This window comes from Balaenoptera acutorostrata, chromosome 19 (genome assembly GCF_949987535.1).
Source record: "Balaenoptera acutorostrata chromosome 19, mBalAcu1.1, whole genome shotgun sequence".
In the NCBI taxonomy this organism is placed as follows: domain Eukaryota; kingdom Metazoa; phylum Chordata; class Mammalia; order Artiodactyla; family Balaenopteridae; genus Balaenoptera; species Balaenoptera acutorostrata.
This window is the reverse complement of record NC_080082.1, coordinates 4,385,888-4,410,220: the sequence shown is the minus strand read 5'-3', so window position 1 is coordinate 4,410,220 and position 24,333 is coordinate 4,385,888. Positions and strand designations below refer to the sequence as shown.

Here is a 24,333-nt window from a genome sequence, read left to right as displayed (position 1 = left end):
TGACTTTCGGCTTGCTGGGGTCTGCAGGACCACCCTCAGGGTTGGGGATTCGCTAGAAGGTCTCACGGGACTCAGGAGCTGTTACCCGCAGTTCGGATTCAGTACAGCCCAAGGACACAAAGCAAAATCAGCACAGAGTAAAGACTCGGGCAGCGTCTGCAGGAAACCTCGAGACTCCTCTCCGGGTGTCGGCACACAGGACTCGCTCAGTTCCTCCCACATCAGACGGTGGCAGCCGTGTGGCTTGTGGTCCACCAGGGAGACTCCTCAGCAGCTCAGTGTCCAAGGGTTTTGCTCGGGGCTGGCCACATAGGCACCCTCTGCCTCGCGCAGGCTCCGGCCCAGACTCCCGGGGGGAAAGCCAGTGCTCGGCACAAACCACACTGTTTGCACAGTTTGGCACGCTCCCTTTCCAGTTCTTGGAATGGTGGGAACCCTCCTGAAATCCAAGTTCCCAGATGCCAGCCAAGGACCAACCCAGCGAGCAGGCCTTTCCCAGCACTGTTAACTCTTTTCTGCGTCTTGGGCTGTGCCAGCCTCTGCCCTTTCCCACAGACACACTCACACCAAACAGCCCCGTCCACAGCTACAGTTCCATTGGAGCAAACAGATCTACTCAGAGACCGCAAGCAGAAGAATTTGCAGATCCTTGGAACACTCACGCCGTTGTGCTCCAAAGAATGAAATATGAACCAATCATGATAAGTTATATAATCAGATGAAACCAATGTAAGATTATACAGCTGGTGCGTGACCATATTGTGTGATTCATCTGCAAATGGTTGTGCTGATGTGTGTTTGTAAAGCAGGCAGCTAAGTCTTTAAATCAATAGAGTTTTTCACGTATAATTTGGGTCCTTTCTCCTATGGTTGCCCATCATCAAAAATAAAAGGAGACATACAGGGCTGCTAATTTTACAACTTGCAGTGTGAATGGTAACCCCTGGGGTTGTGCATTCTATTTCGTTTAAACAAAAAAGCAACTTATAACTTTTTTATTATAAAGGTAACGTATACTCATTGTAGAATATTTCAAAAATACAGAAAAGCAAAATTAAAAAGAAATCCCTGTTCTATTGCTTAGAGATAGATATTTAATTCTCTCCCTCTCGTACACCCAGTCTTCCCCACTTCACACATCTTAACTGTCCAAAGAAAAATTCATGTGATTTTTGGGAAGCACTTCATGTTAAATCTTACTGAAAATTTAAGAGAAGGCATAGTTTGTACATGCAGGTGACACATTCCGTGCAGGCCTTGAAGAGTAATCGGTTAAGATTAACGTGACCCTGTTTGACCTCCTCAGGGTCGACAAGAAGATGCCGAGGAGTACTTAGGCTTCATTCTAAACGGACTTCATGAGGAAATGCTGAACCTGAAGAAACTTCTCTCACCAAATAACGAAAGTAGGTTATGGTGTGCTTGCTACAGAATTGTGTAGAACGTTTTCTTAAGAATCATCCTTAAACAAATGCTATGTATATGCTCATATAATAAGTTGCCTTTCCCCCCAACTGTCACTCACCCTTCAGAAATCACTTATTTACTCATTAAGATAACTAGTTACTTTTGCATTGCTTATTATGTACCATTGAGAATGTTGTGTTTGTATATTTCAAATAGATAAATGTATTTCCAGAACCTCTGCTTTTTCCCCTTCAATTTGTAATTAGGAGAATGATTACACATAGAGAAAAACTGAAAGAATAGGTTGGTTACCTGCATAACCACTGGATTCCACAGTTGCTACCGTGTCGTCCTTATTGATCTCTCTTTCTACTTCCCCAGCCCCCCCACGACATTTTTCCCCAAGGGATTCAAAATCAATTTGCAGATGGCAGTTTAGTTCACCCCAAATGGTAGAACATGGGTCCCCTGAGATAGGGATGGCTCTGCCACGGGACCCGAGTCCCTTCGCACATGACGGAGTCCGGCTGCAGTTACGCAGCAGAATCGGCGTCCCCGTCCCACCTGGGTTCTCCAGGTGCCCCACGGCATCTTCTGTCGCCAGTCACACCAGCAGGGAGCTGCTGTAGCATTGCACACATTGCTTTTGTCCTCAGTGTGGAATACACCCTGATCTCACCTTAAAGCTCCAGTTGACAAATCTGTGTAGGTGGTTTATGTAGAACTTTTATTTTTATTTCTTGCTCTTTGTGTAAATAGTAGCCTAAGCAGACTGTCTACTTTTCAGAACTTACTGTTTCCAATGGACCCAGAAGCCACTCAGTGAACGAAGACGAGCAGGAAGAACCAGGCGAAGGAAGTGAGGACGAATGGGAGCAAGTGGGCCCCCGAAACAAGACTTCGGTCACTCGCCAGGCGGATTTTGTTCAGACCCCCATCACTGGCATTTTTGGTGGCCACATCAGGTTTTATGCTTTTCTGGAATAATTTAGCATTTGCCTTTTTCAGGGTTTTGCCATTTTGCTGGAGGGGGGAGGTGTAAGATTTGTCCTAAGAAATCTGGGACTGAATGGTTTGCCTTTGCACTCTGTGCCCGCTCTGTTCTTGGACCTCCTACCGGCCCCACGGCTGTCACACGACCCACGGTGGGTTCCTGCAGAGGGCGCTGCCCCCGCCTGTCTGCCAGGGGCTCCTCACCCCTCAGCGACACTGACATTCCCTCCGTGCAGCTGCTCACAGCCGGGTAGGAAGAGAAAGACAAGTTAATGGAAATACATGTTTTGTTAAGAGAAGAAATTCATGTATCTGATTGGAGGAATTGTAGGCACGGGAGCCAGGGGAGCTTGGAAGCTGAGAGGGTGCAGAGGGAGATGCTTTTACACAGAGGAGGACACGTGGCCCTCTGGAGTACCTGGGCACCTCCCCTGCCCCAGTTCCCTCAAACCAGCTGCCCTTTGCTCATTCATGGAGTCCTTCTGGAACGTTTTTACTTATTTACATTAGAGCCGTTCAGTACCACCATTATGTGGAATTCAGTAGAACTTGCACTGACTCCGAGGACCTCCTTACTCATCCAGAGTCTGAAAGGACCGCATTATAGCATGATTTCCTTCTGAAGACCTTACAGCTTCACCTACAGGAGTGTTTTTGGTTTTTTTAGTGAGCCTCTTAGCCTTTCGTCGTCCCAAAACAAGAAGTAACACCCTTTTCAAGGCATCGCAAGTCAGTTCAGTCTCTCTGCTCTAAAACAGCTTAGGTTGAGCACCTTTCAACAGGCTAATGAAAACCTCAGAGGTGTGCCCGACCCCCTCCCAAGCTGGTCACACGACACTGAACAGGTCGTTTCTGTGCCCTCGCTGTGAGCTAGACTCTGCAGGCCCCTTTCTGTTTTGCAGTCTCGTGTCAGCCTCCCGACACCCAGCCCCACCACTGTGGCTGCACCTTGCTCTCGCCAGATGCAGATCCTCGGGAGGCGCCCTTTTGGGAGCGGGAAGCGGGGCTCCAGTTTGGTGACGGGCAGTGAGGGGAGGCTGTCTGCGCCCTTAACTCTTTGTTAGCCGAGCAGCCTGATGTTGTCCCCCTCGGGTGCTCACTGAGGGTGGGGGAGGGACAGGGGCGCGGCCCAGGGGCTGTGACACGAGGGCTCCGGGTTTGTGGGGAGGCACAGCAACCGGAGTGCAAGGCCACGGAGATCCCAAGTGTGTTTGAGAAGAAGCAGTGGGAAAAACCAGAATCCACTTTGGAAATTTCTAGCTTGCCCCAGATGACTCTTCATGGCCCTGTAGCCTCAGCCTCTGTGGGCTCTTTGCGTTGAAATTGGGTGTTGATTTTTTTTTTTTTTTAACTATAAAACAAAGATACAGAACTACTCCTTATAACTTAGGAGCTGCTTTTGTGTGTGTAGTAGGTACCATTAAGCGTGATTGTTAATGGTGTGTGGCCTGCGGGATCTTAGTTCCCCGACCAGGGATCGAACCCGGGCCCCTAGCAGTGGAAGCACGGAATCCTAACCCCTGGACCACCAGGGAACTCCCAAGCATTATTCTTTATTCAGACCAACTGAAAGGTTTTCTCCTAAAATTCACGCTCTTTTGGTGGTTTTCCAGTTACCCCAGAAAGACCAGCACCTTTCTCCACCGTGTCCACCCTTTTGGTGAAGTCCAGGCCCATTACTGCTGTTCGCACTGTTCCTCTCTGGAACCAAGGGAACGGCCGCCCCCTCAAGGCTTCCTTCTCACAGGGAGCCTGGAGGTGCTTCCCGTGCTGTGCGTCGGGAAAGCAGTGTGTGAGGCGGAAAGCGGGCCAGAGAGCCGCTCGCCTGCCCTTCGCAGCAGTCTACCTGCCCACCCCTCTTAGTCGTGTATAAACTGGGGCGCTCAGACTGCAGCGAGAGAATCCCACGTTGGACTCCTGGAACTTCTCCTTGCTGACGCTACGTGAGACGTGGGCCCAACACAGATTTTTACTCAGAAAAACTTGGACAAGGAAAAATGAAATGAAAACCCAGCTAAGGAAGCAAGGCTCAGCTGGCAGCCTCCTCCTTGAGGGTGGTGGCCACCTTCCTGTCTCACACACCCTGCTCCCCTCCCTTTGTAAAGTCGTTTTCATAGGGGAAATGCTATCCAAATCATTCTGTTTACCTCGGGGTTTCCTCTTTTTTATTACAACAGGCTGTGACGCCTAAGAGGATAAAAAGTGTCAGCATTTTGACTCTGGGAAGATCGTCACCTTTGCTAACCTGTGCATTAAATAAAGTGGAGGGGAGGCATTTGGAAGGTGAAATAGGTCTTCTTCCAGAGCTACAGCTGGGAAAATTTTCAGCTGGTGGATTGAGTTGCTAGAAATTCTTTCGAGGTGGTATTGAGTGGAATTATTTTAAAATGCTTCAGTGTGTTTTTAGCATTTCTGTTCTCTCTGGTCTTCTGGCAGTGATACTGAATAACCTCGCTTGCAGTGTCCTGCTGGATGACCTCAGGGAGAGTGGGAAGGCGAGCTCTTAGATGTGGTGTGTTTTCCACTTTCAGGTCTGTGGTTTACCAGCAGAGTTCAAAAGAATCTGCCACCTTGCAGCCGTTCTTCACGCTGCAGCTGGATATCCAGTCGGACAAGATACGCACCGTCCAGGATGCGTTGGAAAGCCTGGTGGCAAGAGAGTCTGTCCAGGGTTATACCACCAAAACCAAACAAGAGGTACGTTCACAGTTGGTCTTGGACCTTTATCTGGGGGCCCTCTGGGGTGGGCGAAAGAGCACAGACTCTGGAATGAGGAGAAGTGGGTTTGAGCTGTGCCTCTCAAATCGGTTGCTTAACTTTCTTTTTGGACTGAAAGCTTCCACATTCTGAGAATGAAATGGTTGAAACAGATGATCCTCCCAACTTCCCTTGGCTCTAAGTCATGAAACACAGGTCACGGCCTTTGGGGTTATTTATTCTGAGCTGCGTTTCATTTGCTGGCCATCCAGTCATGGCACTGTAGAGTGAATACCACCTCTGACAAAGGCCGATGGCTCATTCACATTCCTGATACCATAGAGCACAATTTCATGAGATAGTTAGGATATAAAAGATGTTCTAAGATGTTCTAATCTGGTTTGCATTTGTTGTAGATCTTCAAGGATGTTGAAAAATAGAAAGTAATTGTGGTGCCTGTTACTCTTTGATCTGAAAAAAAGATAAAGTCTTGAGTCTTTCAGTGTTCAGGAGTCAAGAGGAAGCGTGTCAGCTCCGTCGAGAGAGGCGATAATTCTCTGCTCTCTGAGGGCTTGTTAGCTGCTGGCCGTCCAGATGCGCCGGTTAGGCCCGACTTCTCCGCAGTGGAGCGTGCCTTCTCCGTTGTGTATCCTAGGTCGTGGCCGTGAATTCATAGAAGTGTGTTGGGGAGATGAATGTAGACTAGCTAGGGCGGTGCTTTTTTGAACAGTTAGAGTATTCCTGTGAGGCCTGATTTCAGTAGCCGTGTGTGATGCTACAGGGTGAGCCAGCACGGCCCAGCGTAGGAAACCTGCCAACACCTCATGCGGCCAAGGGCCCTGCCCTTGCCTCGCAGCTCGGGCTCCATCCACGTGAAGAGGAGCAAAGGCGGGGTGTGGAGAGCTTCCGTCCGTCGGCTGCGGGTTGGTCAAGCCAGCCTCTCGGGGTATCTGCAGAAGTTAGGCCTAGTCCTCCCCCGTCTTTTCTAATTGCTTCTCATGGACAATTGTTTTCAGAAAGTAGAAGTGGTAGGAGCCGGAAGAGAATCCCGGCAGTTTTTCCTTAGAGAAACGGTGGAACTTAATGGGAGAGAGAGAGTGGGTACTTGTTCTCGGGAGGCCAGGTCGTGTACTGGCTGTGGGAGTGTCCACCTGCTCGTCTGGGGCAGCCGTGACTCCAGAGGTGGACTCGCCATCCTGGCCCTTCCCCCCTGGAGCCGCCGATCCTGCTGGGGAGGCGGGCAGCCTTTCCCTGCGCTCCCAGGAGAGCCCTCTGGGGATATGTCTCTTTTCCTCATTTGCTCTTGCTGCAGTTAAACTGCTGTTTGGGCAGAGGTGGGTGGGGCGTGATGACTGAGGTAGCGGTGGCTGTGGTTGTTGGCCTGGGGTCAGAGGAGGGTGAGGAAAAGGTGATGGATTCTAGATGGCAGGTTTGGAGGAAGGAGTCACGGAAGAAGTGGCATCTCGGTGGAGCCTTGAAGACGGCAGAGAAGGCTGCTGGCCGTTCTCGCTCCATGGCGGTGGAAGCAGGTGTCTGAGGAAGGAGCTTGTACAGAGAGTCTGTGAAGAGCAAGTAACACATTTTCTGGAATGTGATTTTTTGATTTACTTTTCGAAGTACCTACTTTAATCTTACTAGGTTTTTAGGTCAAACGTTGTTTTTCTGTGGGAACACAGAAAGGAAGATTGTGGGAAAATATGATTATACAAAATACTAGCTAAATAAAAAAGGTCTGGTTTTGTTGGGTGTTAGAAAGTGGCTCAGTTTCTCTGGAAACCCGGAACACTCAGTTAAGGATTTGAGATTAGCCCCTTAACGAACAGAATCGTGGGTCACTAGCACTGAGAAACCATCCCAGAGGTACTTTAGTCTGACTACCATTTTACAAGTGAGGAAGCTGGAGTCTTACATCGTCATCGCTGGTTTTGACTGTGGAACTGGAGTCACGCTTTTCTTCACTCACAATTCTTGTTGTACGTGAGACACTGGACTGCAGAGACTCAATGGGAATGTCGAGGTGATCGGGCTGTTTCCATGCCTGGGACCTCAGTCTGGGTGGGAAGACAGGCCGGAAAGGGTCTGCAACCCTAATAAACCAGGCGGTGGTGACTGCTAGGCTCGCTTCAGGTACCTTCAGCCAGATACGCGTGTAGTCCTCCAAAAGCTTTCTGGGTGTTTATTATATGCCGCTGTCTTTTGGATTGTTACGTGGACAAGTATTTCTAACGAAAGTATTCTCCGTCTAAATACCAGAAGCGTCAACACGTTTGCAGATACAGAGAATAGTACATAAAGGGGTTAAGTTTGCTTGTGAAGATGCATTTTAATCAAAAGCAGCGTTCAGTAGACCGTGCAAGTTCATAAGGGGCATTTTGAATTGATAAAAGCGGAACTGTTATAAAACCAATGGTTACACTAAATAGCTTTAGAGTTATTTAGAGTGTCTAATTCAAGAAACACATTGGCTTCAGCTTTATCAATACTGTGAGAGTTATTAAAAAATAAGTTAATACATATGTAATTCAAGGTATTACTAAGTTAGCGTCTAAATTTTTATGCCAATTTAATGCCCTAGGACAAAGGTTCTTAACTTGGCTCAGGGACCTTTGGGACGCCCTGCAGTTGTGTCTGTAGGGATATATGCATTTTTCTAAGAAGAAGGTCAGTACCTCTCAAAAGATCCCATTAGATTCTCAGAAGATCCTGTGACTCAGGGAGCTTTGAGAAGCACTGCCCCGGAACATCTGAGTCTTGGAGTGGGACGCGGTGTGGCGTCTGCTGCTCGGAGTAAGATGGCGTTTCCCGTGTGCTTTGTGTGTCTCAGGTTGAGATCAGTCGAAGGGTGACTCTGGAAAAGCTCCCTCCTGTCCTCGTGCTGCACCTGAAACGGTTTGTTTACGAGAAGACAGGTGGATGTCAGAAGCTTATCAAAAATATTGACTATCCTGTGGACTTGGAAATTAGTAAAGGTAACGACTCTGTAAGGCAGAAGCGTTTATGATGACAGCACTCTGGGAATCAGCCAGCTTCTTGATGCTTCAGCATCTTCTGTGTCACGTCAGGATTCAGAAGCTCTCTTTCAGGACTTTTTTGTTTTAAATTTCTTGACTGTTAATAGACCTTTAGGTTAAAATTTCTCACTAAAATGGCCTTTTAAAAATAAAGGCAAAAATAAACCATATGAAAATATTACTAGGTGAGAAAAATACTAAATATAAAAAGTTTATGGGTCGGTGGTAGAAAATACTTTTCCTCATGCTAAGTATTAACAGCTGCGTAGAGCAGCCAGCTGATTGGCTTTTTAGTGGACGGGGAGTGTTCCCTCTGCCCTCCAGCGGCAGGGGCCCCGGCCTTAGAGCTGCAGCCCCAGCCCCGGGTCTCCGCCAGGTCTCCGGGGATCGGCAGCTTGGGCGCATCGTGGTGAAAGCACCTAGTTATCTTGCTGAAAGTGAGCTTGAAGGAAAACTTTCCTGGAAAGCTTCAGAATTTGTGAGAAATGTCCTGTGCAAACATGAAGTTCGATCAGGAGCGTCACGAGCTAGAGGTGACTCTCGAAGTGTCCGGGTGCCTGGAGAACAGAAGAGAGGACACGGGGCGTCGTCCCTGGTCTCCTGGAGGAGCAGACTACCGTCCTCCTCCTTCCTTCCTCCCACGCTGCCCGGCACTGGCACCTGCCGCGCAGTGGGCCTGGGGTCACCATCGCTTCACCTGCACCCCAGGCACGTTGCATTTCCTTCCCCCTAAGATTCGGACTCTGGCTCTCAGCCCTGTTCTCACGAGTTGCCGCCTTCGGCTGATAGGTTTGCCTCCTGTGCCAGTTCATGGTCCGTTTGAGAACCAGAAAGGGGAAGAAACGCCAGCCGAAAATCATCTTACTGTTTATTGGAGTTTTGTGGTCTGACTCACGTGTAAAACATTTTAAACCTTAGGCTTTTCAGGGCTGCTTTGCTTTTGTTTTTTTTCTTTCCCATTTTTTAGAATATCTGCTTGTAAGGGGTTTCTAACATGAGCTAGAGGCTCAGTATATGCCCCTGTCCTCTGATGGGTGGGTTCTGGTGACATCCGTTATCACCCTGCAGCTGGTCTTCCTCACTGCTCAGTTTTTATGCAAATGAGGGGATGGAGTTCTGTTTGGTCTCCCTGGTCCACTGGGTGGGTTACTTGAATGGAGGCTGCTGTCTGCCCCTTTCTGGGAGCTCTGTGTGTCAGCGCTTTTATAGATTAAAGCTCTTGATATTTTGTTTTGCAGAACTGCTCTCTCCAGGGGTTAAAAATAAGAATTTTAAATGCCACAGAACCTATAGGCTATTTGCAGGTAAGTAAATTTGTATGACATTTTCCTATTAAAGCAATGATGAAAAAGGTTTATACCCAGGCGCAGTTTTGTTGTAATGCCACTTAACGTAGAGAATAGATTATTGGTATCCCTGTGGACTTCATAAGTCCGGAAATCATTTGAAAATGTGTGTTTTACCTAAAATTTGGTGTGTTTGGAGTTTGACAGAATATTCTCTTGGCTCTAAAGCTCAGCCCAACGTGAGACGTCGTTTAACACGAGTGTCTCTGTCTTGGAGCCGGAGGTGTGGGGTTACCAGGCTGGGAGCCCTCCCTGCTGCGGCCGTGGTGCCTGTAGGAGTGGGTGCTGAGGCGAGGCCCCAGCCAGCTAGGGGAGCACGGGCTCTTCAGCCGCCCACGACCTCCTGCCCCCCCAGAGCTCCCCGCGGAGCCCATCCGTCTTCTCCGCCTCCTGTCCTTCCATCCTTCTTTCTCTTTTACCGCCCGAGTCTTTTATGCCTTTGAGGCCTTATGTGTCTCTTAAGAGTTGCTGGTTGCAACAATCGTGTTTGCTTTTCTGGCCGTTTTTATTAGAATTTTCTAGCTGCTCTCCCACCGCTCCTTTGGTGTTGCCTTTGGTGAGCCTGTCTGTAATGACTGCTGTTTATTGGCCCTCACACGGTCATTGAGCCTTTTCACTGGATACTTTCTGTGTAGTATCTCATTTAGTCCTTGCAGTGTCCTGAGAGGTACGTGGCGCTGTCCTCATTTTGTAAAAGGACAAACTGAAACTCGTGGAGGAACGCTGGCCGCTCTGTGCCCTTAAGTGGCAGAGCAGAGCTTCCCACTCCTGCCCTCGGTCCACCCCTGAGCTCTTGGCATGTTGGATTGGGCCCTGGTCGGTGGGTGGGTCGGGTGCCAGGTTAGAAGGTGTTGGGCCCGGTTGGCCCTTTTTCTTCCCACCAGGACCTGTTCCCTCTGACTCGCTCTTCTCCCCGGAGGTGGCTGATCACGGCCTCACCCCAGCCTGCTGGGACCTGGTGGGCAACGCACTCCGGGGTGTAGCCACCCTCCCCCTGACCTGCCTTGGGCTGGAAGCTCGGAGGCCTCTCTCTGGGCTTCCTCTGAGACCAGAGGGCCCCCGGGGTCCAGCCTGGCTCCCTGGGGTTTGGTACTGAGGTCCCAGGGTGATGACGTGTTTCTCCGAGTCTCCCTGCAGCCTGCCTTGGGGCCCTGTCAGGGCAAGGTGATGATCAAGGGCAGGGTTAGCAAGTCTTGTCTCCTGGTCAGGGGGCCCTGGTGTGAGTGCACCCCTACCCCTCCCGCCCGCCCCGGCCCGGGGCTGCTTCTGGAGTCGCTCTCGCCTGCACCCCTGAATCCTCATGTGAGCCTTCTAATCTCAGAAATACGGTCACCGGATTGGTTGCAGTTTTCTGTAAACTGTGAGTAAAGAGGTACTTTTAAAAATGGTTTTGATTGCGGGACAAAACGAGTTAGTATAGTGTGTGAGCTTCTAGAAAACTCTCATTCTCAGCTCTGCTTCTGTGACGCGGGCTTGCTGTGCGTCTGTGACACATCGCCACGTTAGGTACAGGTCTGCTGCTTGAGAAACCTGAATACGGGTAGAGCGCTTCTCTTCTGAATATTTAAAATGAAGTGTCGTAGAGGAAATGCAAATCAGTTAAACCCACAGGTCCTTTAAATCCTACTGACCTGGTCACTTTAAAAAAACCAAAACCAAGTCTGGTAGGTCTTAGAGGTGAAAATCCAGGACAGACGCCCCACAGCTGGATTTGGGGTCAGAGGGGCATGCTGGAGTCGGGGCTCCCCTTGCCCTGCGGCAGCCTCCCCATCGCTGTGGCCTGCAGGACTTGATGCAGCCGTGAGCTGGGGCTGGTTCCGTTGCTGGTTTCCCACCTGTTGGCCCAACAGTCTTGCTGTCCCTCAGTGACCCGTCATGTTCGTCACTGGCAGGCCAGGGCCCCAGTGTGCTCTGAGCCCCAGCAGAACGGCCTCCGTGCAGAGCCCGGCTCTGACCAGCCCAGGTCACTGGCTCACGGTGGATTTGGATGTCCCTACAAGTGGCAGAGCGCGCTGACGTTCAGGCTATTTATTGCTGAAATTTCGTACCAGATTGTGCCCCTCTCTCCAGGTGACTGTCCTTCATGCCACTCACGGCAACGCACAGCTCACCCTGGCCACACTGCTACCCCCCTCCCCGGAATGTCACTGGAGGCTGTTTCCCTCACACGGGGTCAGGTCTGCTGGTGGCCGGGCCACCTCCCAGCCCCTTCTCTGCATAGAAGGGGGGGGGGAATGTGCCCTTCCACTGTCGTTAATACCTTTTCAGCATCTTCCAACAGTTATATTTGTTTTAGATCTCTGACTCAGGCTTCCTGTTTGAATTTAATGAACAAGTACATGGCAGGTATTTTTTTCTGTTAAAACATGGTTGTAGAAAAATTGGAAATTTTTTCTAAAAGAAAAAAGAGCAGTGACTAGTGTCTGCAGGGTGACTCCACAGCTGCCCACTCAGCCCAGCTTAACTGCGCTGGTGACCCTCCTGGGGCGGTGCTGTCCTTGTCACGGGCGACAGGCCACAGAAAACCTCAGGTTCTTGCTTTTTTCATGTAACGTAAGCATATTCCTACACCACCAAATACTTTTAATCTGGTCTGTGAAAAAATTCAACTTATTGTAACGTAATGCACTCAGCATTCCTTCTAGTGTGAATATAGGCTTTTGCATGTTTTCACTTTGTCCAAGATTCAGATACTCTGTTGAGAACAGTCTAGAAGTGGAATTGGCTGGATCAGGGCCTGATGTTTGGGCCTCGGTGTGCGTTCCCGAGGGCCACTGGCTGATGGCTCTGCAGGGAACGTCTCTGTGTCCTGCTTCCCAGGGGACTGTCTCCTGTATCAAGTCTTAAGGCAGCTGACGAGCCTGCCTACGGGGCTGACAGATGGGACGACCCCATTAGTTGACATTTCTTTTATAGTTTGTGAGATATTGAGCATTTTAAATACGTTATTAAGACGTAGATGTATGACTTTGTATTGTAAATTGTTGAACGGTTTTGAGTTAGAACAACATTGCTTTGTATAATCCCACTTCTCTGTCCCACCTGCCTTGGTGCCAGGCCTTTCGTGGGACAGGCAGGCCTGTGGCGGGAGCAGGCGGGCACCTTAGGCGCTGGTGTGCGGAGCCGCTCTCACGGGCGCCCGGGCCCTCTCTTGCAGTGGTCTACCACCACGGCAGCAGCGCCACGGGCGGCCACTACACCACGGACGTCTTCCAGATCGGTCTCAACGGCTGGCTGCGCATCGACGACCAGACGGTCAAGGTGATTAACCAGTACCAGGTGGTGAAGCCCGCTGCCGAGCGCACAGCCTACCTCCTGTATTACCGCCGCGTGGACCTGCTGTAGCCGCCGCTGTGTGTGCCCGACGCTGCTTGTAGAGCACCGGCTCTCACCGACTCCCCTCCTCTCTTTAGTGGCTCTTTAGAGAGAAACTCTTTCTTCCTGTTGCAAAAATGGGCTAGAATGAAAGGAGACGCCTGGGGTTTGTGCACAACATAGTTTATGTTGACTTCTAACTTCCAAATCAAAATCATCTGGTTGAAACAGACTGTCGCTTGATTTAAGCAAATACACAAAAAACCACATTTCCGAAATAATGCCGATTCCTGAGTAAGAAGGGGAACTTGCATTTGATTCCCAGTCTAACTGCATAGTAGAATAAATCCTGCACCAGCAACAACACTTGTAAATTTGTGAAAATGAATTTTATCTTTCCTTAAAAAAATAAATTTTTTAATCCATCACACTTTCCTCCCTCACCCTTTAGTTTTTGATAAATGATAAAAATGAGCCAGTTATCAGAGAAGAAATAGTTCTTACTTCAAAAGATAAACAAACACAAAAAATAAGTTGCTGGTTCCTAATAGGAAAAATACATTTTAATAATTGTGCGATGAGAAGCTGCTTACGTACACATTGCAGATCAAATATTTGGAGTTAAGATGTCAGTCACATAGATGGGTGATTGTAACTTTATTGCCATTAAAGGATTTCAAATTGCATTCATGCTTCTGTGTACACATAATGAAAAATGGGCAAAATAATGAAGATCGATAATTCCCTGCGTCTGCTGTCTAATTCTGCTGTCTGCTCTTCTACGATGCCGCGTCTCTAATTGTACACAGTCAGTGATAGCTAGGAGTATAAAGTTGTCGCCCATCAATAAAAATCACACAGTTGGTTTAAAGCTGCGTGTGTGGTGTTTCTTTGACGGCAAATGCCTTTTCTAGTAACCGGAGTTCAAGTGGGCAAGACTGGGCTGCTGGAATTAAAATTAGCCCTTGGGGCAACCTGACGTGTTTGTGAAAGCTGACCCAAGCCCTCAGGTGATTCTTGCTTACTATTTCCAAATGTATTAACTCTAGTGATTTGGATAAATGAATTTTTAAAAATCTTCAAATAGCAGAAAAGAGGAGGTAAGCGCTCTCTCCATTGTTCTGTCTCCTGCATTGCTCAGTTCAAGGCGGGGGCGGATGCGGGTCATGGCTGAGCATCTTTGTCATTGCCTGCTACCGAGCATGCTACCTGCGCCTCGGATGCCACCTCCAGATGTGGAAAGGAAGCCTTTCGAGATGGAAGAAACGGAGAGAAGAGCCGTCGTACGTGTCAGGCTGCTCCCGGCAGCTCTCGTGCCCGTGGCACCCTGGTTCCAGAAGGCCCTGTGCAGGCCGCTCACAGCCTGTGTGCTGGGGTCCCCCGAGTAGCGGGTTTACATGGTCCAAGCCTCTCCCCCAAGCTCTTCCGCTTACCGTCCGCTGTTGCTAATTGTAGCCGTGTGCCACTGCAGGTTCGGAGCTTACTTCTAAAATTACAGTACTGTATAGCATAGGGAACTATACTCAATATTGTGTAATAACCTAAAGGGAAGATTATCCGAAAAAGAATATATACACATATATAACTGAATCACTGTGCTGTACACCTGAAACACAGGATTGTAAATCTACTATACTTCAATAAATATATATATATATAAAAATTAAAACGTGCAGTTCTAACATTGCCCCCTTGGCCCGCCTGCCCTGCTGTAACCCTACTCTGATTTGCTTAGCTACTTACAAGGCATAATTAGCCTCTTATTAAAATAATGTACAATTCTTATGGAACATGTGGACTTCGGAAGCTAAATTCACTTTGGGGGATGCAGCCCACACCAGCAGTAACCCAGCCACACGTGGAATAAGGAGCCTGTTCTGAAGCCTGGCGTTGAGTTCTGCGTTGTGATCCGTGAGCCAGGTCAGGTCCGATCTGTACAAGTGGCTTATCTGTCCTGAGTATACAGCCTGCATAAGCGATGTTGGCTAAGGTGTCCCCGTGAGTCAGTGAACGCCCTGTCCAGAACAAGGCCTCTCTCAGGGATCTGTAACAAGAGCCCGGACAGACAGTGCCGTCGTTGGTACACCAGCCTGCTTCCAAGTGTTAGAACACGTCTTGTGGATTTAGATGAGGAAATTTCCCCTCAAATGTCATTTGAGGGTCTCTACATAATCATTAAATTGCTAAGTTATATATTCTGTCAAGCCCAAAATATGTTGGAAACTGAGATACTAAGGCCTTCCCTTGGAAGGTCTTGTCTCTCTCAAAAGTGGTTAGAGATGAATTAAGTGCAGTGGGGCATCCAGTGTCTCGGTGACCCTGTAACGTGTGGAGGTACTGCATTCGCTTTTTAAAATTTATTTTATTTTTGGCTGTGTTGGGTCTTCATTGCTGTATGTGGGCTTTCTCTAGTTGCGGCAAGCAGGGGCTACTCTTCGTTGCGGTGCGCGGGCTTCTCGTTGCGGTGACTTCTCTTGTTGCAGAGCATGGGCTCTAGGCGCGTGGGCTTCAGTAGTTGTGGCACGCGGGCTCTAGAGCACCGGCTCAGTAGTTGTGGCGCACGGGCTTAGTTGCTCCGAGGCATGTGGGATCTTCCCAGGCCAGGGATCGAACCCGTGTCCCCTGCATTGGCAGGTGGATTCTTAACCACTGCGCCACCAGGGAAGTCCTGCATTCGCTCTTCAGGCTGCTGTCCCCTCTGGCACCTCGGACTTTTAGATTCAGCTGTCTGGTAGCCCTCAGATGGCTCCTCTGTTACCCTGTACGTGAGTGTGTTGTCTGAAAGAGCATGCATAACCCCACACCCCCTAACAGCGCCAATTGTATTTACGACAGATAACAGCTTCCCAGTTTTCTTGTGCTTAAGTGGGATCAGCATGCCCAGCTGCAGACGAAGAGCGAAGCTCATAAAGGGGCCGAATATATAGCAAGGAGATGGCTAGCCTGGAGTTCTCAATTATCTGCATTTGGTCCCTGCAGTGATTGATTGGCCCTTGGATAGAAAATCCGATCATTCTAGCAAATCCAGTGCTTTCTAGGGTCCCAGGTGAACTGTGGGCCTATCCATGTTGTTCTTGACATCTTGAGCTAAATGTTTAGTGTTTCGTGCTGCAATTTTTAGTATTTTTATAATTCCAAGACTGTTTCGTTGGCTTTAGGGTCATTTACACTAAGAACTTGGCCCATTAACCTTGGTGTTGGGGATACAAATTTAGTGATTTTCCTTCATTAGCATTTGACATGTCTTTCTCAGTGTCTTTTAAACCACTGTGAATGCTAGGGTATCGTCAGAAGTACATCACAGGGAGATTTTTCTTTACTGTGTGAAATATTGCTAACAAGACTTGGAAGTTCTCTTACACGAAGAATGTAATCAGGTTTATCTGGTTCGTGTATTATTTGCCCCAAGCCAAGAAAGTGCACGTGCCTCTTTCAGAAGGAAAGAATGAAAAATGGGTTCCATTCAGAATGAAAAACGGCGGTCCTTCCATTGTCCTGTTTGTACAGCCATGTTCAGCTGCCCGGTGGCTCAGAGAAGCTGTTTCTTTAATTTTTCAGGTGGTCAGTCATGTAGTCATGGTCTAATGTGTGGGTTCCACGAGTAGTAACTTTGGAATCAGCAAATGCATCATTTTATGTCTTTTCCTTAGTGGAAACTTCTGGTGATTGCTCTCATAGGCTGCTTGTACTTGACCGGGCCAACTAGTGAGAAAGCTAAGATTGCAGTCAAAGTCAGTTGCTTTGGATTAACCAAATAAACCTGTGAGTTCAGTGCTGCACGGCGCTCAGCTAACTTTGCAGGAGTCGGTGTCCTGCCAGGGTGGCCACTTCGCTCATGGTTCGTTAAGCTTCTCTTTGGAAGTGCTTAGTCCATCAAGAGAGACCAAAGACTTTTCTATTACTTCTCTGGCTCAAGAAGGAAAGATACTTTGTCGACTGGCCCCGGTGAGGACAGTACCCATTACACCAATTTCCTGAGGGTCAGTGGGCTTCGAAAACATTAGGAAAAAAATCTTAGAGTTTAAAAAAAGTCTAACAAGGCCATGTGTTAACAGCCTGCTCTACACATAATGCTATTTTTTCTTTTTAAAATCAATCACAGCAGATTGCCAAGCAGGTGTGCTTTTTCCTCATCAGATGTTTGCTCTTGCTTCCTAGGATTTTTTATTTTATTTTATTTTATTTTATTTTATTTTTTAAAAAACCATTATTATTTATTTATTTATTTGATATGGACCATTTTTTTTTTAAAATAAATTTATTTATTTATTTATTTATTTTTGGCTGTGTTGGGTCTTCGTTTCTGTGCAAGGGCCCTCTCCAGTTGCGGCAAGCGGGGGCCACTCTTCATCGTGGTGCGCGGGCCTCCCACCGTCGCGGCCTCTCCCGTTGCGGAGCACAGGCTCCAGACGCGCAGGCTCAGCACTTGTGGCTCACGGGCCTAGCCGCTCCGCGGCATGTGGGATCTTCCCGGAGCGGGGCACGAACCCGTGTCCCCTGCATTGGCAGGCGGACTCCCAACCACTGCGCCACCAGGGAAGCCCAGGATTTTTTTTTTTAATCTGTTATTATTCATCTTTTGGACTGACTATTCCCATCTTACTTATACCTTTTGGAGACGAATGTATTTGTTTGAAAAATGAGATTCACTTTGTAGCCTGGCTTCACCCTGTGGTGATGTTCGTTCTCTTCAGAAGTAAACAAACGAACCAGTGAACAAATGCTTGGTCCCTTTTCTGATCTTTCACTCTCTTTTCTTACCTCCCCCCACCCCCAACCCCTACAAGAAAGGGTATATCATCCTAGTTAATGAGTGTGGGCTTCTTTTAGCAGATTTACACTGTAAATTTGTTTGCCAGTTGTGCTTCCCTTTTGTTTCTCAGACATAGTCCGGTCATAATTAAGGATGACTTGCTAAGCTCTGATTTGCTGAGCATAGTAGCATTTTGTCAAGTGTCTTTTGTTGGAAACAGCTGGCAAGTAAGCTTTTAAATTAGTGGGGTTTTCTAAATGTCCATCGCCAGAGGAATGGATAAAGAAGATGTTATATGTATGTGTACACACACACACACACACACAATGGAGTATTACTCAGCCATAAAAAGGATGAAATAATGGCATTTGCAGCAACATGGATGGACCCAGAGATGATCGTACTAAGTGAAGTGAGAAAGACAAAAACATATGATATCACTTATATGTGGACTCTAAAAAGATGATACAAATTAACTTACTTACAAAAGAGAAACAGACTCACAGACTTTGAAAACTTATGGTTACCAAAGGAGAAGGTGGTGGTGGGGGGATAAATTAGGACTTTGGGACTAACATACACTACTATATATAAAATAGATAATCGAGAAGGACCTACCATATAGCACAAGGAACTCTACTCAATATTCTGTAATAACCTGTATGGGAACAGAATCTGAAAAAGAATGGATATATGTATGTGTATATGTATACCTGAATCACTTTGCTGTACACCTGAAACAAACACGACATTGTAAATCAACTATATCCCAATATAAAATAAAAATTAAATTTAAAAAAATTAGTGTTTTTTTTCTTTCAATTAAGGGGAATGTACCTGATCCTAGCTGCCATGTGATTTAGGAAGTGTTTTGACTCTAGGACTTCACATCGATTGAGTGATACCGTCCAAGATGTTTTCATCTTCATAAACTCCACTTCCTCCCAGATCCCATTTAAGTGCGTGCTCTTTGTCTTATCTGTCATGTGTTGGAAGTATTTATTGTTGGTTTTCTAACAAGTAAATATTAGGGTAGCTTTGTTCATTCTATGGTATCAATCCAGTCGGGTGCATGTGTGCGTTTGAAGGGTTCCCGATCCCTTCCTGAGAAACCCCATGTCCCTGTCGGCACGTTCAGGAATCGGGTGAACCTCAACCCCGTGGGGGCTTTTTGTCCTTTTTTGAAAGTGCAGTTGGTTTTTGTTTTTTAAACATCTTCACCCATGCGGAGTGTTTTTGGTTTCAGCTGTCGGGCCCTCTGAGAGGCTTGCGCCGTGTTCGGGGTGGCCCTGGGATGCTGGGGTTGGGTCTGGTGAACCTGACCTTGAGCTCATCTGTCCTCCAAAGAAAGCAGATCTCCTTACGCATTTTATGAGCATTTGGGGATTCTTTACGTGATTTAAGAAAAAAAAAATAATCCTTTTGCTTAAAAAAAAAAAAAGATTGAAGGACTATTACGTAAGCGGGGATTTCCTGCCAGATCTGAAGATTGACTCATCCTCGTTTATTCCCTGTGGTCAGCAGTGGGCCCAGCTCTGGACTCTGGTAGCTGTCGGGCCGGATTTGCTTTCTGCTTATCTACCACCTGCAGCTGAAAGCCGAGCACAGGAATGCTCGGTGGAGAATCAGTCGGTGCCTCCTGACCTTCTTGTGGACACCCACCCTTCCCATCCGAGGCCAGCAAGGGGGTGATGCACTGATGCGAAATTTGTTCTGTGTTCGTAAAGGTGTGAATTAACTTTGCAGCGAGTAACATTCCCTTTCTAGGAAGAGTTCTCCTGTTTCTTATGGCTGCAAACCCTCCCTGCTGCGCCGGGACCACACCTCCCACTGCAAGGCCACTGACTCCAGTGGAGCCCTCCACCGGGGCGCTGCCGACGTGAGGCTCGTGACCTGGAGCAGATCCAGGGGTGTCGGGACCGGCGACTCACAGCAGCATCCTCTGTGGTCACCCTTGGGGCACTCCTGCTTGCCCCCCTCCCTAGCCACCTCCCTCCAGCTTCCCCGCCTCCCTTCTCCTCTCCGGACAGCATATTAAGGTGCTCATACTAGCTAAGAAGACGTGGGGCTTCCTACAGACCAGGCCCACTTCTGAGCTCTTTCCAGGCACTTGGCCCTCTGACAGTCCCGGGAGGACTTCCTGCCTACACTGCGCAGCTGGGGAGCTGGCATCGGCTCAGAGTCTGCTCGGAGCCCCTGCTCTGTGCTGTGTGCAGGCACCCACCCCTCATCCCCGTGGCCTGCCCAGGTCAGTCCTGGCACCCGAGAGTAAACTAGAGTGGCCAAGAGAGGCTGGTGATACCGCAGAGAAACAGAAGGGAAATCTGGATGAACTCTCAGTGCTATGGCATTAAAACAAAACAAAGTAGTGAAATGATTAAAAACGGGTGCAGAAGCACCCAGCCTGTGCTCCAATCTCTCCCTGTGCTAATCAGCCTGTGATCTTGGGGCGGTGGTCCAGTGTCTGAGCTGGCTGGGGGTGGCACTGCCACATGGGGTCAGGGACAGGGTTAGGCCAGGTAACAGGTGTGATCTCTAAGCAGAGCCTTGGGGCTCAGTGAGCCCTGGTCACCTATGTCCCTTCTGGCGTCATCACAGGGCTTGGGGCCGGGCCTCATCTCTGATAATTCGCCTTTTGAATTTTCCATCTTCTTCCTGCCTCGACCTTTGGCCCTGCTTGCCTGTCCCCTCATTTGAGTTCTGCTGTCCTGTCAGTTCTGGATGCTTCTGTTGAAGCCAGGCAGCTGGGCACTGTCTCCTGCCTGGTCAGGGCCCCCCAGGATAGGGAGACGTTTGCTGTTGGCCGAGTTTCCACTAGAAAATAGTGTGAGTGTCTGGGTAGTGGGCGGCCTGTCACCACCTGCCCCCCGGTGCCCCCTGAATCGCTCAGTAGAAAAGTTCATTCCTCCCTGTCTTCCTTTTATGCAGATGCCCACCCAGTGCTAGCTGCACACACACGCCCTGGAGTTTTCTGTTACTGTTCTTCTTTATAGCTATCATGGGACTTTTTAAAGAAAAAAGTAAAATTCATCAGTGCACAGAAAACAGAACCAAAGACTGGTCCAACCTAAGATTTGCATCCAACCTAACGTTTGTTTTCAAAGAAAGTTTAAAAGTTCAACTCACCCACGTTTACAGCTAAGAAAACGTACACTTCATTAAATAAACACAACAAACTTGAAATCTGCTTTTATTCTGTCTGGTGACCAGTTCAGGGCACAGAAGGGATGATACTGTGGGAGAGGCAAAGGAGATGGAGGTTAAGAGGGGGAGGAAGAATGCCGGGGAGGGGGGCGCGGACCCAGGGGAGCACGTGGGTCCGGCCTGGTCCTCCTGTGGAGACGGTGCCGACAGTGAACTCAGCACTAGCCCCCGGTCTCTACAGGGAACAGCCGGTCATCAACTCTCTTCTGGAAACAGTTTACTCCGAGCTCTGAAGGGCTCAGTGTCTTCGTTTAGACCTCCCTTTTGGGTGTAAGGAGCTGTCCACCTCCTCGGCCTGTTCACTGCTCATGGCGGGTGTGTCGCCTTCTCAGGCACCCCGCTAGGTCCCTGTGCCTGAGGCTGTCCTCTGAAGCCCACATTTATTCTGACCTCTGAGTGCTTCCCTCTTGAAACCAAGTCTGTTTCAGTGTTTTTGTCCTGTTAGTCCTCACGGTGGCAGTACGTAATACGATTCAAAGGGAAAATAAAAGGCACTGCAGAAAGAATAGAGTAAATGGGCAGTGGCAGCCGCCCCAAGACATCCTCACAGGGGCCGGCCTGCCCTTGCCTTGGGCTGGATGGGTGACACCACAGCTCATGGTGTGAGCACAGCCGGTGGCTGAGCGCTCAGATCTGACCTCCTGGCCCACTGAGCAGGTGACCCCCTGGGTCTTTACACGCCCCGAGCGCTGACACCCCAAGCACGTTTGCAGCTGGTGGAGCAGGAGGGGGTGGGCCAGGCCCTGCCGCCTTCTCACAGAACTGCTGGCTGCGTCTGGGTGGTTTGGAAAATATTGTGAAGGAGAACTGAGTGGCTACCGTGAGTCTGCACATTCACATGGTTCGTGTTTGACTTGAAGCGCCCGCAACCAAACCCTTTAATTTCACTTGAATAAAAAGTGATGCGTTGACTAAAACGCCGTGTCCTACTTAAGTGAGGGCTGTGGTGAGGGCGGTGATGTCACGCTGGAGGGGACCCAGGCTGGGCCGGGCCTCGAACTGTGACTTGTACGTGGCCAGGCACTCAGGTCGAAATGGACAGCTCAGGAGCCTTTTGCATGTTTATACACCCGTGTAAACGTGTAGAGCATTTCCAGGGCCCCAGGGCCCCCAAGCTCCCTAAGGGTCACCAGTACCTGACGTCCGTCATACATCACTTCTCACCCTCGGCACCGTGGCCACCTGCGTGTGGCCAGCTGTCCTGTGCATTGTGGGATGTGAGCATCCTGGCCTCACCCACTGCATACCAGTTGCGACAAGCAAAAGTGTCACCAGACATGGCCGAATGTCCCCTGGGGACCCAAATCACCCCTAGGTGAGAACCACTGCCATAGCGGATTTGACTGCTTAGGATTTCATAGAAACAGCATCATACAGCATGTACTCCGCACCTTCTTTCACCCAAGATAATCTGCAGTTATAATCATCCCCGGTGGCGGTTGGTCCCGTAGCAGCATTAACACAATCCCTTTGTGTTGAAATCCCCAGGGGGCCGGGGCCGGGGTGGGAGGCGGACTTAAGCTCGCAGAAATATACGCCGAGTGTGCCATTTACTAAAGTATCACCGTATCCACTGGTAAATGATTCTCAAAATGATAAACTCTCACAGTCCGGATAGAAAACCCTTTTATTCCTGGTTGCTGGTGATTGAATGGTCACCTGATAAGCAAATGCCAGGGTAGCCAGGTGACATTGAGTTTTCGCACAGCATCTTCCTAATCCTCGCCAAAATCTTAGGAAGGGGGCCAGCTAGGCCCGTTGATAAACGAGGAAACAAGCTTAGCTGGTGGTGGTTTGCAATCACTGCATTCCGTCCACAGTGGAGCGCCTCCTGTCACTCCGCCTTGGAGAGGTGGTCAGAAACCAGTGTCCCTGTTCTCTGGAGGAAGTTTGCATGAGTGACAGTGCCGGGATCTTGCTTTCTGGTCCCCGGGCCAGCTCACCCTGCTGCCCACAGGAGGGCGACCGGTGCATCTTGGTGGCCCCCAGCTTTAGTGGAGGGGCCAACGGCTGGTTAATCACACAACTCTGCCCCTTCCTCTCACCCATGCATTTGCCACCTTGAAAGCCAATTCGCAAAGCCCAGTGCAAAACAAAAAAAAAATAACCCCCTTCCCCAGAAAACCTGAAAGCAAATACCTTCATCCAAACATCAGTGCTTGTCTCTGTAGGTACCTGCCCCCAGTCTATTTGTGTATTCCAGTTTTTCTACACTGGGCATTTTTTACTTTCTAAATTTAGAAATATTTTCTCCTCTGTGTCTCCAAGCCTGTGTTGCCAGACCAGGTAGCTGCTGTAGCCCCCCCCCATCCCATCCCCCACTTCTCGAAGACCAAGGGTCTGGGGTTCTCTAAGGTCTGGAGTTTGGCCATGTTGCAATGCCAGAGGCTTATCTTGATTCCAGTAATTAGAGAAACACATGTTAAACCAGTACCCTCTTGGAATTCAAGCACTGGTTTGAGAATTAATATGAAATGCAGTTGAGTGCACTCGAATGCAAGCATCTAAGTCCACGTTTGAATAAATACAGAGAGCACAAGTTGTCTGGGCGCCGCAGGCCGTTCTGTTGGGATGAGTTCAGCACAAACAAATCCTCAACCTGAGGGTTAAACTCTTATGTAAATGCTTATGGGTTTACAACTTCTGGGGGAAATATGCCTGGGAAAATGTCTTTGGGGTTTCATCAAACACTTGGAAAATAATCTGAAAACATTTTTCCAAACCCTAGGTAGTTCCAGCCCGGTCCTAATTGATAATAACTGTCTACGCGGCCTTTCTCTGTCCATTCTTAGTACCGTAAATGCCAAGGAGACCTCTGCGCTGAGAATTTATGCTGGTGCTAGTGGGGTCTGGGGATCAGGCTTCTCTGGCCCGTGTGTCTCCACCATCACAAAACAGCCTCCCCCTCCCCCAGAAATGCTCGGAACTATTACGAGAATCAGATCTTGGGTTAATTTTAAGTGAATTTAATTCATTCATCAGACCATTATTTGGTACCGACTCAGTGCTAGGTTTTTGTTGTTGTTGCAGGCAGCTCATAAATGAAATGAGGCGAGAAGTTTGACAGCTCCCATCTTGAAGTGTTCACAGTCAGTGGGAGAAAGCAGGGCCTAGGCAGTGGGGTGGATAAAGCAGTGAGTGCTGGTCACAGAACAGGAGTTGGGGGCTGGGAGAGCTCAGAGGAGGGGCTGTCTGGGCAATGTGAGTTCAACCCTAGTCTTATCTATTCTAGGTCCTTTGCCTTTCCACATTGATTTTAGTATCAGTTTGCCTCTGTCTACAAAGACTCATGTTGGAATTTTGATTGGAAATGTCTTAAGCCCTAGAGATCCATTTGGGGAGAATTTACAACTGAATTGTGTCAAGTCTTCCAACCCCTAAACACGGTATGTCTCTCCATTTATTTAGGTCTTCTTTGATTTCCTTTTTTAGGATTTCTTTGATTTTTTTCATCAGCGCTTTTGATAAAACATACAAATCGTGTACAAGTTTTGTTAGATTTATACCTAATTATTTCATTCTGGGGAACAATTGTAAATGGTATTATTTAAAAATTTTCAGCTATCATTTGTTTATTGCTGTTGAATAGAAATAGGGTTGATTTTTG

General features: G+C 48.6%; 1 protein-coding gene across 1 annotated transcript in view; it reads left to right on the top strand.

Moving 5' to 3' along the window:
* USP10 (ubiquitin specific peptidase 10) overlaps positions 1–13,640 on the top strand; it is a 71,373-nt gene extending 57,733 nt beyond the window's left edge. Inside the window, exons 9-14 of the mRNA XM_057533959.1 lie at positions 1,307–1,406; positions 2,195–2,372; positions 4,932–5,097; positions 7,922–8,066; positions 9,347–9,412; positions 12,612–13,640. Coding sequence (XP_057389942.1) covers positions 1,307–1,406; positions 2,195–2,372; positions 4,932–5,097; positions 7,922–8,066; positions 9,347–9,412; positions 12,612–12,799 — 843 coding nt within the window. The 3' untranslated portion in view covers positions 12,800–13,640. The remainder of the gene's footprint in view (positions 1–1,306; positions 1,407–2,194; positions 2,373–4,931; positions 5,098–7,921; positions 8,067–9,346; positions 9,413–12,611) is intronic.
* Positions 13,641–24,333: the final 10,693 nt, after the last annotated feature.